This window comes from Ahaetulla prasina, chromosome 14 (assembly GCF_028640845.1).
Source record: "Ahaetulla prasina isolate Xishuangbanna chromosome 14, ASM2864084v1, whole genome shotgun sequence".
Classification (NCBI taxonomy): Eukaryota; Metazoa; Chordata; class Lepidosauria; order Squamata; family Colubridae; genus Ahaetulla; species Ahaetulla prasina.
This window is the reverse complement of record NC_080552.1, coordinates 4570309-4584368: the sequence shown is the minus strand read 5'-3', so window position 1 is coordinate 4584368 and position 14060 is coordinate 4570309. Positions and strand designations below refer to the sequence as shown.

The window sequence follows — 14060 nt, the reverse complement described above, 5'->3', positions numbered from 1 at the left end:
GGTAGGGCTCAGAAGTTCCTTTCTGCCCTGTGGCACATTTTACATTTTGTATTTATGTTTTGGTTGTCTCAAAGGGACAACCTTTGAAGGTTTGAAGGGACACGGTGGCTCAGGGGCTAGGACGTTGAGCTTGTCGATCGAAAGGTCGGCAGCTCAGCGGTTCGAATCCCTAGTGCTGCCGTGTAAAGGGGTGAGCTCCTGTTACTTGTCCCAGCTTCTGCCAACCTAGCAGTTTCGAAAGCACGTAAAAATGCAAGTAGAAAAAATAGGGACCACCTTTGGTGGGAAGGTACAGAGTCATGCCAGCCACAGGACCATGGAGACGTCTTCGGACAGCGCTGGCTTTTCGGCTTTGAAACGGAGACGAGTACCACCCCCTAGAGTCGGGAACGACTAGCACGTATGTGCGAGGGGAACCTTTACCTTTACCTTTTACCTGTCTCAAAGGTGTTTTTTCAAATGGCAACTGGACCCTTTTTTCCTTTGAAGAGGAAGAAGAAAACGTTTCACTTCTCATCCAGGAAGCTTCATTACTCGTTAGTCTAAAGAAAAGAAGAATTAGGGGTGACAGGATAGCAGTATTCCAGTATTGGAGGGGCTACCACAAAGAAGGGGGTTAAATTATTCTCCAAAGCACCAGAAGGCAAGAAAAGAAACAATGGATGGAAACTGATCAGAGGGAAACAACCTGAAGTTAAGGGGAAACTTCCTAACAGTGAGGAGAATTAGCCAGTGGAACAGCTGGCCTCCAGAAATTCGTGAAAGTTTTTAAGAAGAGTCTAATCACATCTAAAATGCTATAGGTTCTCCTGCTGAGCAGCGGGCTGGACTAAAAGACCTCCAAGATCCATTCCAGCTCATTCATTTACACATTCAAGCCCAATCCTAACAATTAACCACTGGAACAACTTGCCTCCAGAAGTTGTGGATGCTGCTCCATCACTGGATGTTGTCAAGGAGAGACCTGACAGCCACCTCTCTGAAGTAGTATTGGGTCTCTTGGTTGAGCAGGGGGCTGGACTAGAAGACCTCCAAGGTCCCTTCCAGCTCTATTTTGACTCTAAGATGGGAGGAGTGATGGAAGGATTGTTTCTGATGGGATTGGGAGTTGGGGGGGTAGAAGGATGATGTTTTTTTGCAGTCATCTGGTCGTTAGTACTTATAGTTTGCTCGCGGTTAGATCTTTTCTTCTTGTAAACTGTTTTTCTTCTTGTAAACGTCTTCTAAACTGTTTCAACTTCTACCCTCAAAACGACGCTACAGAGCACTGCACACCAGAACAACTAGACACAAGAACAGTTTTTTCCCGAAGGCCATCACTCTGCTAAACAAATAATTCCCTCAACACTGTCAAACTATTTACTGAATCTGCACTACTATTAATCTTCCCATCACCAATCTCTTTCCACTTATGACTGTATGACTGTAATCTTGTTGCTGGTATCCTTATGATTTATATTGACTGTTTCCTAATATGATTTGATTGCTTATTTGTATCCTATGACTATCATTAAGTGCTGTACCTTAGGATTCTTGACAAAGGTATCTTTTCTTTTATGTACGCTGAGAGCATATGCACCAAGACAAATTCCTTGTATGTCCAATCACACTTGGCTAATAAAAAATTCTATTCTATTCTATTTTCTATTCTATTCTATTCTATTCTATTCCATTCCTTTCCATTCATTTCATATTTTCTTTTCTATTCTATTCTATATTATTCTATTCTATTCTCCTCCTCCTCCTTCTTCCTGATTGCTTATTTGTACCCTATGACTATCATTAAGTGTTGTACCCTATGATTCTTGATGAATGTGTCTTGTCTTTTTATGTACACTGAGAGCATCTGCACCAAGACAAATTCCTTGTATGTCCAATCACACTTGGCCAATAAAAAATTCTATTCTGATCTGTGCTGTGCTGTGCTGTTCTTCTTGATTCCAATATTCCAATATATTATGTTACGTTATGTTATTCTGTTCTATTCTATTCTGTTCTTGTTGTTACTTAAACCAGGGGTCTCCAACCTTGGCAACTTTAAGCCTGGAGGACTTCAACTCCCAGAATCCCCCAGGAGTTGAAGTTGGAGTCCACCAGGCTTAAAGTTGCCAAGGTTGGAGACCCCTGACTTAAACATTGTGTGTTTATGATGCTGCGGTCCCCGGGAGACTCTCCTTCCTGTGGTGCTACGGCCGAAGGAAGCACAGCGCCTACATTTCCCATCCTGCCTTCTGGCGCGCGGGCGCCTGACGTCACGAGGGCGGCCGGCCTCTGGTGCTCGCGGATTGGATAACGGCTTGTCCCGCCCCTGCCCTTCCCTCCTGCGGACTGTCATGGCGGCGCCCGTTCCGGAGATCAGCGAAATTGCCGGTAGCGGGCCCGTTGCTAAGCGACGCGGCGGGGAGGGGCGCCTGGTCTCCCTCTGGAGGCTCTCCTGCCCCTCGGGGGCTTTCAGGGAAGGGGCCTCGAAATGAGGGGCGGCCCCTCGCCGTAGCTGCCGCCATAAGAGCGGGCGGCGGGCGTATCCCCGGTCCGCAGACTGTCTGCGCGGCCCTTCTTGGGCCTCCGGGGAGGAAGCGGCCTGGGCCGCCTCCTGACTCCCCGCGCTGACTCCCTTAGATATAAGTGGCAGGAACGGGGTGGGGGGTGGGCGGGGGGGGGAGCGCAGATACTGGTAGTCCTCGACTTACAACATTGTTCGTTTAGTGCCCGTTCGAAATCACAGCGCCGTTGAAAAGAGCGGCATGACCCCTTTTTCACACCGCAGCATCCCCATGGTCACCTGGACCAAATTCAGGCGCTTGGCAACTGGTTCCTGTTTATGACGGTGGCAGCGCCTGATGTCGTTCCCCTTCTGACAGGCAAAGTCAATGGGGAAGCCAGGTTCACTTAACGACCGTGTTACTGACTTAAGAACTGCAGCGATTCACTTCACGGCTGGGAAGAAAAGTCGTAAAATGGGACGACAGTTACTTAGAACGTCTCATTTAGCAACTGAAATGTTGGCCTCAATTGTGGTCGTATATTGAGGACTACCTGTATTCCCCTAGACCAGGGATCTCCAAACTTGGCAACTTTAAGACTTGTGGACTTCAACTCCCAGAGTTCCTCAGCCAAGAACTCTGGGAGTTTTTTTTTTATTTATTTGCATTTATATCCCGCCCTTCTCCGAAGACTCAGGGCGGCTTACACTATGTTAGCAATAGTCTTCATCCTATTTGTATATTTATATACAAAGTCAACTTATTGCCCCCAACAATCTGGGTCCCCATTTTACCTACCTTATAAAGGATGGAAGGCTGAGTCAACCTTGGGCCTGGTGGGACTTGAACCTGCAGTAATTGCAAGCAGCTGCTGTTAATAACAGACTGTCTTACCAGTCTGAGCCACCAGAGATTTCACCAGAGTTGAAGTCCACAAGTCTTAAAAGAGCCAAGTTTGCAGACCCCTGCCCGCCCTGCAGCCCATTCCCACCTTGCCCCGTGCAAACTGCAGGCGGGGAGGACTGAGTCTGCTGCTCCCCCCAGTCTCCTCTGTGGGCGCGCCTGGACAGAGGCCTTCTGACTTTCCCCAGGGACACAGAAGTGGAAGCCATGCCGGTGGATCTCCTTGGGCCCAAAGGGAAAGTCAGGTGGTGGGCCACAACCTGCTAAGACTCACATGGATTTTTCAGGGCGAGATGGACTTTGTGATCCTCTTCGGCCTGTATCTCGGCCTGGTGCTGCTCAGCGTGGCGGTCTGTGTCTCCTCCCGACGGGAGCAAAGCTTCTCTTGGAGGCTCATCAGGGGCACAACTCAAGTAAGGGGCAACCAGCTGTGTGCCAGTTTCTGCCCTCCCAACACTGATCTCCACGCATCTGGCTTGGACTCCAGTCCAGTTGTTTATTTTTATTTATCAAATGTCTACACCACCTATCACACTTACCTTTGGATGGTTAACTTTCCCTTGGGGAGAAAGAAAAGGAGGCTCAGCATTATAGCTGCTCCTCCTTCCAGCATTTTGTAGGTCAGCCTCCATCCCTTCTTTCATTTGCAGCCCCTGCTCTAGTAAGGAGTAAAAGCAAAGTTCCCAGAATCATTTCTTTTAGCTTGGACATCAGCCCCTTTCATGGAAGAAGATGGGAATGCTTTTTTGTGTGTCATTTCCTGAAATGAGCTTATTGCTTTATGAAATTTACAGGCTGCTCCAATCTGTTTCAACTTTGGACAGCTTACAAAGTACAGAAATAAATATAATGAAAACACAAAACATTATCACAAAGCCAAGCAGAAACCATTTTAAAACAATACCATACAATGGATCTGTCACTGGCTCTAACCCGAGGTCTGGAGAATACAGCTAAGTCTCAACGGCTTGTTTGAAAAGGGGCAGGAGGAGGTCCCTGCAAATCGCAGAAGGGACGGTATTTTAAAGAAGAGAGAGAGAGGACTTGCTTTCTCCCCTATAGACTAATTCAGCCTTCAAACACTGGTAGCATCACCTGGCCAACCTGTGGCTAAGATGCACATCTGGGTATCATTCAACTCCTACTCTCAAAACGACGCTATAGAGCACTGCACACCAGAACAACTAGACACAAGAACAGTTTTTCCCCAACGCCATCACTCAGCTAAACAAATAATTCCCTCAGCACTGTCAAACTATTTACTAAGTCTGCACTACTATTAATCTTCTCATCATTCCCATCACCCACCTCCTTCCACTTATGACTGTATGACTGTAACTTTGTTGCTTGTATCCTTACGCTTTATATTGATATTGTTTCCTGATTGCTTATTTGTAGCCTATGAGTATCATTAAGTGTTGTATCATTAAGTGTTAAATTGGTACCCATTAAGTGTTGTAAGTGTTGTACCTTGATGAAGGTATCTTTTCTTTTATGTACACTGAGAGCATATGCGCCAAGACAAATTCCTTGCGTGTCCAATCACACTTGGCCAGCAAAGAATTCTATTCTATTCTATTCTATGCATCCCAGAAACCAATGGCCGCACCCAGTGGCCTCATGTGGATATGAAATAAGAGGGATGAGAGCATTGAGCCCTGTTGTACCCAACACATAAGAGGAGTCTCTTGCTTTCTTCTCCCCACCTATCATGTCCAGCTAGACCCACAGCAAAGGGAGAATACCATGAAGGGGCATGCATAAGAGCACAAAAGTGCCTACCGTTCCTGTCCAATTGTTCCCTTCATTATATCAAATTAATATAACTGTTGCATACTTTTACATACATACATACATACATACATACATACATACATACATACATATATATATATATATATATATATATGTAGGTCTTTGGTTATTCGGGTTTTCTCCCGCGTAAAATTGGAAGTGTCTTGGCGACGTTTCGACAAAGTCTCATTCGTCATCTTCAGGCTTCAGCTTCGTGCTTCTGGGAGCAATATATATTTGTTTTCTGAGGTTTTCGCAGGTGTTTGTATGTAGGTCTTTGGTTATTCGGGTTTTCTCCTGCGTAAAATTGGAAGTGTCTTGGCGACGTTTCGATGAAGTATCATTCGTCATCTTCAGGCTTCAGCACGAAGCTGAAGCCTGAAGATGACGAATGAGACTTCGTCGAAACGTCGCCAAGACACTTCCAATTTTACGCAGGAGAAAACCCGAATAACCATAGACCTACATACATACATATATATATATATATATATATATATATATATATATATATATATATATATATATATATATATATATATCTTTTATAATGTGTTGTTGTTTTTATGTCGATGTTTGTGTATACTGTTGTGACAAAATGAAATTAAAAAAAAAAAAGAATCCCACTGAAGCTGAAGCAACAAGCTGAAAATTGTTGCTAGATCAAGGTGAATCCGCTTGGCTACCTTTTCCCTATCCAAGCACTGCCAGAAATCGGCAACAAGAATGACTAGTGCTGTCTAAATGTCAGGAATATTATTAGGATGGGAACTGTACGGGTCTCTTGGGAGATGCTGTTTCAGTAGATGACATCATTTTGACGTAGGATCCTAATTTAAACAAAATATCCTGGAAGAATTATGGGGTAGTGGCAGTCTCTCTTTGTTGATGGGATCATGGTTCCCTGTTGACTTTCCTTTTCTAAAGATCTGGAAGATTGGTTCAGCAGTGACCTTTTCCATCTTAGGGCCTCTAATTGCTGACTGACAACTAACAACCTGAAGGTTAGCATCAAAGGCTGACATTTGGCAGTTTGCTAGAGCCTCCCACCTTTGGTTCCTGAGGGTTCTGCAGCAATGACCTTGCAGGTTTTGTGAGTGAGTTTATCTGTGGTCCCCACCTTTCCTTTTTAAAAATAATTTTGTTTTCTTTTTCTCTTTTGATGCAGGTGTTCTCCTATGTAATTCCAGCTCCGGTTCATAGAGCAGCTCAGAAGGCAGTTCATGGACTCTTCCATTCCCGGTATTGCCGCCGGTTTCTTTATTGGCTCCATTCTCTGGCATTTGTGAATATTGGCATTAATGGGCCCTTGGAACATCCTAGCTTGGTAAAATGGCTTCCCATGTTGTTCAAACTTGCAACGTCCCTTCTATGAACTCGCCTCCTAGTTTTATATTGCCTACAATTTTGTGGTATCGCGTTGATCTTTACATTTTGTTTGGGACGAGGTCTGCTGGACTATTGTCCTCTTTCTTTGGGATCTTTGAGTTGTTGGAAAGAAATTGCTTCTGCATTGGCAAGAAGCCTGGCACATATTTGTAATACATTCAGCATTCCCACATCATCCTCTCAGGAGCTCCCTAGACCCTCCCAGCCTCCTCTTTGTAGCTCCCAGAGCAGCTATGGAACAAAAGAGGCCCTTCTTCACCAAGCTTCTTAGCCTAGAGCAAACTGGTAGTCATTCTCTGGTCCTAACTCACCTTCTAATTCTTTGGGCCACCCAGCCTCAGCAGAAGTTCCTACATTTGGATGCTTCTAAGGGGATGATCTTTGGAAAGGATACAAGCCAAAGAAATTAATAAATACGGCACTCTAAATCTACAGAATTTACAGAACGTTCGAATCCCTAGTGCTGCCATGTAACGGGGTGAGCTCCCGTGACTTGTCCCAGCTTCTGCCAACCTAGCAGTTTCGAAAGCACGTAAAAATGCAAGTAGAAAAAATAGGGACCACCTTTGGTGGGAAGGTAACAGCGTTCCGTGTGCCTCTGCCGTTGAGTCATGCCGGCCACATGACCACGGAGACGTCTTCGGACAGCGCTGGCTCTTCGGCTTTGAAATGGAGATGAGCACTGCCCCCTAGAGTCGGCAACGACTAGCACGTATGTGCGAGGGGAATCTTTACCTTAAATCTACAGAAAGCGGAACCAGCCTTATTTATTTATTTATTTATTTTATTAGATTTTTATACCTCCCTTCTCCCGAAGGACTCAGGGCGGTGTACAGCCAATTTAAAACAATAAACCATATACAATTAAAAACAGAAAATTAAAAGACATATTCTACAAACGGCCAAAAATTTAAAATGATAAACTTAGAAACCCTTAAAAATCGTATAAAATTCCTACCCCAATTTAATTAATATTTAAAATAAGATTTAAAAATTAAAAACTTTAAGCCAGTCCCGCTCGAATAAATAAATGAGTTTTCAGCTCACGGCGGAAGGTCCGAAGGTCAGGCAGTTGACGTAAACTAGGTGGGAGTTTGTTCCAGAGGGTAGGAGCTCCCACAGAAAAGGACCTTCCCCTGGGGGCCGCCAGCCGACATTGCTTGGCGGACGGCACCCTGAGAAGTCCCTCTCTGTGCGAGCGTATGGGTCGGTGGGAGGCATGAGGTAACAGCAGGCGGTCCCGTAAGTACTTGACCTTGATGTGTAAATGCAGCTGCCAGGCAAGGTGAATTCACCTAAGGCAGTGTTTCCCAATGATAGCCATTTTAAGATGTCTGGACTTCAATTCCCAGCAAGGCTGGCTGGGGTATTCTGGGGGTTGAAGTCCAGACATCTTAAAATGGCTACTGTTGGAACAGACTGACCTAAGGTGTTTGTATTGAATTCTGAGTTAGGAAGGATAGAACAAGTTTTGAAGCCTGATGGGCAATCTCAGGTCAGAGGCAGTTGTTGTGGTTCATCAGCAGCCTACGGACCTGGCAACGGAGTCGGACAGCAATGAGGCTGAGGTGGGGCCAGGGCCATTGGGAAGTCAGGTGCGGACTCCAGAGCCTCCAGAGCCTGATAGTAATGAGGCAGAGGAACGGGAGGAACCTGTTCCTAATGCACGCATGAGAAGAGCTGCCAAAAGGCAAGAGCAGCTCAAGCAGAGAGGACAACTCGGGAATAGGGCCAAGAGATGATTGGCCCCTCCCATAAGGCTTAAAAGACCAGCACCACCAGTGTTTCAGCTTGCCAGAAAACAACTGTTGTAGCTGCGTCCTCTGCTTAATGTATGTCTTTGTTTTTGTGGCTTCTGGACATTTGCCAGGAAGGGCCTTTGGCAGTTTGCCTAATTGGACTAAGGTTTATGAGATAATGGAAGAATTTGTGTTTGGGAGGCATTTGTTTTACTTTGAGTTGAACGACGCTGAGAATGAAGTAATTCCCAGCTGTTCGAATAAAGTTTATTTTTCCACAGACTAAGTCTATTACTACCTACATGGGCCTGGGTCACAACAGCAGTTCCCTTCCCCTTAAAAGCAGGGAGAAGAAATGCATCTCATTCTCTCCTTGCTGCAGAAATTCTTTCTTTGTGGTCCTGCACTTGATCTTGGAAGGGCTGGTTTACGGCGAGTACACCTGGGAGGTGTTGAGCTACTGCCAAGAGCTGCAGTTCAGCAGGCTCGTCCTCTTTCTTCCTTACCTCCTGCTGGCTGTGAATGCCGCTTTCTTCATCCTCTGCTCCAGAAGTAACCCAGGTGAGGCCCTTTTCCTTGCAATCTCAGCTCTTGGACACGGGCACTCTCCTGGGCGGTTGATGGTGCCCCACTGCCTGCTGGCTGGCTGTGCACTGAGCAAGTGATGGTTTGGGGTAAAGCTTGTTCTCTTTCCACACCTTAACCTTAAGTCTTGAATACCGCCTGGAGACTTACCTGATGTATACACCTGTATAGCAGCCTGATTGCTGCTATACAGGTAGTCCTTGACTTATGGCCACAATTCAGCCCAAGATTCCTGTTGCTTAAGTGAGACATTTGTTAAATGAATTTTGCCCCGCTTTTATGACCTTTCTTGCCACATTTGTTAAGTGAATCAGACGGAGGTATGATGCATAAAAGCAGTTAGTTGGGCATATCTCTGCTGCAGTTAAGGGAAGTGAGAGCAGCCCACAGACGTTTTTCTTAGTATAGAGCAGGAGAAATTTGCTTCAGAGGAAAATAGTGAATTTTATCTCTAAGATGTCTCTGATCTGAATCCTCAAGGTGAACTTTATGGAACTTCAGGCACATGACAGGAAGGAAATCTCACAACAGCAAAGGCGTTGCCGCCCCCGTCCTGCTAGTAAGAATCTTTGCTTTTTCCCACAAGGTATCATTACCAAATCCAACCAGCTTCTCTTCCTTCATGCATATGCATACGACGGTCTGATGTTTCAACAAGATGCGGAATGCCCTACCTGCGCAGTGAGAAAACCAGCCAGATCCAGGCACTGCGGTAAGAGTCTCGGTTTAGCATTTGTCCCTGGAGAGCCTGTAGTCCAGGTAGTCCTTGATTTACGACCACAGTTGAGCCTCAAATTTCGGTTGCTAAGTGAGACAGGTGAGTTTTGCCCCATTTTACAACCTTTCTTGCCACGGTTGTTAAGTGAATCACTGCAGTTGTTAAGTTAATAACATGGTTGTTAAGTGAATCTGGCTTCCCCATGGACTTTGCTTGTCAGAAGGTCGCAAAAGGGGATCACATGACCTCGGGACACTGCGACCGTCATAAATATGAGCCGGTTGCCAAGTGCTTGAATTTTGATCACGTGACCATAAGGATGTTGCAATGGTGGTGTGAAAAATGGTCATAAGTCCCTTTCTTTCAGTGCTGTTATAACAGTCACGAAACGGACAGATTTTAAGCGAGGGACTTTATAGTATTTACAATAATTAATTCATTTCCACTGCAAAGTATTCTTTAACTCGCTATTAAATCTCTTTTCTTACAAAACTGGGAAAACATATTCAGAAAACTATTAAGAGAAGAGCTGATTAAATCTTTGCAGTTATCAAAAATCAATGCAGTTCGATGTGTCGTGTTTCCTCGTTGACCAATGCAAACCTTCTTCACTACTGCACATAGATCAGGGGGTATCAAACTCAATTTCATTGAGGGCCGCATCAGGGTTGTGTTTGACCTCGGGAGAGGAGGGGGGGGCAAGGTGGGTGTGGCAGATTGGGCATGGCCAGCTCGACGTCACTCGTGCCGGTGGCATCTGTGGTGGCCCGAGCGCACTGCTAGCTAAAACGGGCTCCTGAGCTCTGTTTCCGCCTGTGATACCCTCCTGCAGCCCTCTGCCAGTGAAAACGGAGCTCGGGAGGGCCATGTGCTACCCTCCTGAGCTTCGTTTTTGCTGGCAGAGGCACCACAGGCCGGTCCCTCACTGCATCCAGGGTGGCCCCGTGGGCCACATCTAAGCACCCTGTAGAGTGGATCTGGCCCAGGGGCCTTGAGTTTGACACCCCTGCCATAGATCGAAATGCCGCCTTGTTTGGCTTTCGACTTTGTTGTGGTTTCTTAACACTTTGAGCCTCCTCCGTTTTCTGCTCAGGCGTGTGCCGTGGCTGCATACATCGTTTTGATCACCACTGTGTTTGGGTCAACAACTGCATTGGAGCCTTCAACATCCGGTTCTTTCTTTGCTACCTGCTGACTTTGACCTCCATGGCCGCTTCTATTGCAGCTGTAACGGCCGGCCTTCTCATCAAGGTGGTCCTTTTGTCAAATCTTCATTGGGGACATTATACTGATGACCAAGGTCAAGAGCATCCAGTCGATACCTTCTTCCTGATTCAGGTAAATATTGACTAACTGCTGATTCGTGCCATTTCCCCTGAGGGGGAGGGGTACAGAGACTCAGATTGGACTTCAGAAGCCAGAGAGGGTATAGAATGGATTGAAATCATGTCTCTTGTCTCAGACACTACGTGAAAACATTGATAGGACATTAAATGAAAGAAGGGAGGGGAGGGGAGAATTCTTTATTGACCAAATGTGATTAGACATACAAGGAATTTGTCTTTGGTGCATAAGCTCTCAGTGTACATAAAAATTGTAAGTGATAGAATAGAATAGAATAGAATAGAATAGAATAGAATAGAATAGAATAGAATAGAATAGAATAGAATAGAATAGAATTTTTTATTGGCCAAGTGTGATTGGACACACAAGGAATTTGTCTTTGGTGCATAAGCTCTCAGTGTACATAAAAATTGTAAGTGATAGAATAGAATAGAATAGAATAGGAATAGGATAGAATAGAATAGAATAGAATAGAATAGAATAGAATAGAATAGAATTTTTATTGGCCAAGTGTGATTGGACACACAAGGAATTTGTCTTGGTGCATATGTTCTCAGTGTACATAAAAGAAAAGATACCTTCATCAAGGTACAACATTTACAACACAAGTGATGGTCCTCCCTGAGTCTTCGGGAGAAGGGCGGTATAGAAATTAAATTATAAAATAAATAAAATTATAGGGTACAATTTAACAGTTAATGATACAACATTTAATGATATTCATAGGGTACAAATAAGCAATCAGGAACAATCAATATCAATATAAATCATAAGGATTACCAGCGACTAAGTTACAGTCATACAGTCATAAGTGGAAAGAGATTGGGATGGGAATGATGAGAAGATTAATAGTAATGCAGACTTAGTAAATAGTTTGACAGTGTTGAGGGAATTATTTGTTTAGCAGAGTGATGGCCTTCGGGGAAAAACTGTTCTTGTGTCTAGTTGTTCTGGTGTGCAGTGCTCTATAGCGTCGTTTTGAGGGTAGGAGTTGAAACAGTTTATGTCCAGGATGCGAGGGATCTGCAAATATTTTCACGGCCCTCTTCTTGATTCGTGCAGTATATAGGTCCTCAATGGAAGGCAGGTTGGTAGCAATTATTTTTTCTGCAGTTCTAATTATCCTTTGAAGTCTGTGTCTTTCTCATTGGGTTGCAGAACCGAACCAGACAGTTATAGAGGTGCAAATGACAGACTCAATAATAATAACTCTGATCACGATAAATCATAATCAGAGTCATCATAAATACATTCATCATGAATCATAAGATACTACAGTGATAGCCATAGGATGCTAAATAAGCAATCAAAATCATACTAGGAGTTTAAATAAAACAATATAAATTGCAAAGATTCAAGCAACAAGGTTATAGTCATAAGTAGAAAAGGAGATACGGTAGGTAATAGGAAGGATGAGAAGAATAACAATAATACGGGCTTAGTAGTTTGACAGTGTTGTGGGAATTAGTTGTAAATGATTTTGCTTACTTTTTAATCACCGTCAATACAATCTTGAGGGCAGTTTTGTCCTAAGAGCGTTCAACCAGTAGAACCAGTAATCGTGCGGCGGTTCTTCACAGGAGATAGCCATATGACCAAACTGCTTCAGCAGAAGGCTAGGCTACATGACCTCTGGGGTCTCTTCCAACTCAGATTTTGCAAGTGATATTGCCAGAATTATAGGCTAGGAGGGGGCCTGGAGATCCTGAGCACCTGGAGGTTAACTCCTTTCCCCTTCTCTTCACAGCAACTTTTCCTGACCTTCCCTAGAATTGTATTCATGCTGGGTTTTGTCATCCTTCTGTTGGTCATTCTGGGCTCCTATTTCTGCTTCGTCCTGTACCTTGTACTGACCAACCAGACGAGCAACGAATGGTTTAAATCAGCAAGATATACGCACTCATACTCGGAGCAATACAGCAGGGAGGAAAGCTATAGAAACATCTACTCCAAAGGTGTCTGGGCCAACCTGGCAGAAATTGTGACGCCTCTGACAAGTCCTGCAAAGAAAAGAAAGTGAATCCTTGCACACGCGGAGCTGGCAAAAAACAGTGCACCTTACAAACTTAACTTTCTGTAGAATGAATTTTTATTCTATCTACTAAAGGACTATTCAGAAGTGGAAAGTGAGTTAACGGATTAGATTGTTAATGTGAGCATCGAGTGCTATTATTTGCACTTTTAAAATTACGTTTGCCTGCTTAAAAGCCCTGGGGAGGAGGCGATGCGTTGTTATTGTGGTAGTGAGTGGTTGGTTGCAGTTAGGCAGATGTTTAAACATGATTTGGCATTTTTATCCACCTATTGAGTACTTCCCAAGGACCTGGGAAAAGCAGATGCTGTTTGATGGCGTTAAAAAGTCTCTTCGCAGGATTTAAGCTGTTCTGAGTCAAGCTGCCTTTTGCAATTGACTGATGGGACTTTTGTCGATCATGTTCCAAGTGTTGCTCCAGAAGTTTTGAGTTTGCACCCAAGGTGCCAATTACTATAGAGGCTATCTTCGTTCTCCTTTGCCACAGCTGTTCTATTTTTTTTATTTGCGTGTCTTTGTATTTTATGGTTTTCTCGTTCTTTCTCTTCTAGTCCGTTGTCTCCAAATACTGACATGTCCACTATCCAGACTTGTCTTTTTATGGACAATTGTTAAGGCTTGGATTGTTACGTGGCAGGTGCTTGTCTCTATTGTTATAATTATTACTACATATTTTTGGTGATGTAAGATGAATGGAGGCCTACATCTATTTCATTTCCTGCTGCAAATTACTGGGAAATGTCACTCCAGACCCAGTTCTGCAGGTATCTGGAACTATGCAAAGCCCTGAACTGCATTATGTGGGTATTTGAAACCTCTAAGACAAGGGTCTCCAAACTTGGCAACTTTAAGACTTGTGGACTTCAACTCCCAGAATTCCCCAGCCATGGCTGGGAATTCTGGGAATGGAAGTCCACAAGTCTTAAAGTTGCCAAGTTTGCAGACCTCTGCATATGGTTGGGTTCCTCCCGTCCTTAAATGATACGGGCTAAATTTCTGTTTGAGGCCTCCAAGCTGCCCTCCTGCACCATTCCTTTTCCTGCTGACTTACACCGATAGACATTCTTGGGAGA

The 14060-nt window shown here is 44.5% G+C and overlaps 1 protein-coding gene across 2 annotated transcripts; it reads left to right on the top strand.

Annotated features, from left to right (window-relative positions):
- The first annotated feature begins 2317 nt into the window (after positions 1-2317).
- Positions 2318-14017, top strand: ZDHHC4 (zinc finger DHHC-type palmitoyltransferase 4). Of its 2 annotated transcripts, XM_058157058.1 has the most exons (7): positions 2318-2370; positions 3674-3799; positions 6349-6422; positions 8691-8869; positions 9480-9605; positions 10705-10949; positions 12703-14017. In XM_058157058.1, exons 2-7 carry the CDS (start codon positions 3680-3682, stop codon positions 12973-12975), a joined length of 1017 nt encoding a protein of 338 aa, XP_058013041.1. In that variant the 5' UTR covers positions 2318-2370; positions 3674-3679; the 3' UTR covers positions 12976-14017. The 2 variants fall into 2 exon arrangements, with proteins under 2 accessions (XP_058013041.1, XP_058013042.1); XM_058157059.1 differs by lacking the exon at positions 2318-2370 and having other exon boundaries at positions 2675-3799.
- Positions 14018-14060: the final 43 nt, after the last annotated feature.

Bases quoted from the DNA above. Each gene is read 5' to 3' on its own strand.
- ZDHHC4 (XM_058157058.1), top strand. From the start codon at position 3,680: ATGGACTTTGTGATCCTCTTCGGCCTGTATCTCGGCCTGGTGCTGCTC. The intron at 8,870-9,479 runs GTGAGGCCCTTT...TTTTCCCACAAG, and splicing joins CTGCTCCAGAAGTAACCCAG to GTATCATTACCAAATCCAAC. The intron at 9,606-10,704 runs GTAAGAGTCTCG...TTTTCTGCTCAG, and splicing joins AGCCAGATCCAGGCACTGCG to GCGTGTGCCGTGGCTGCATA.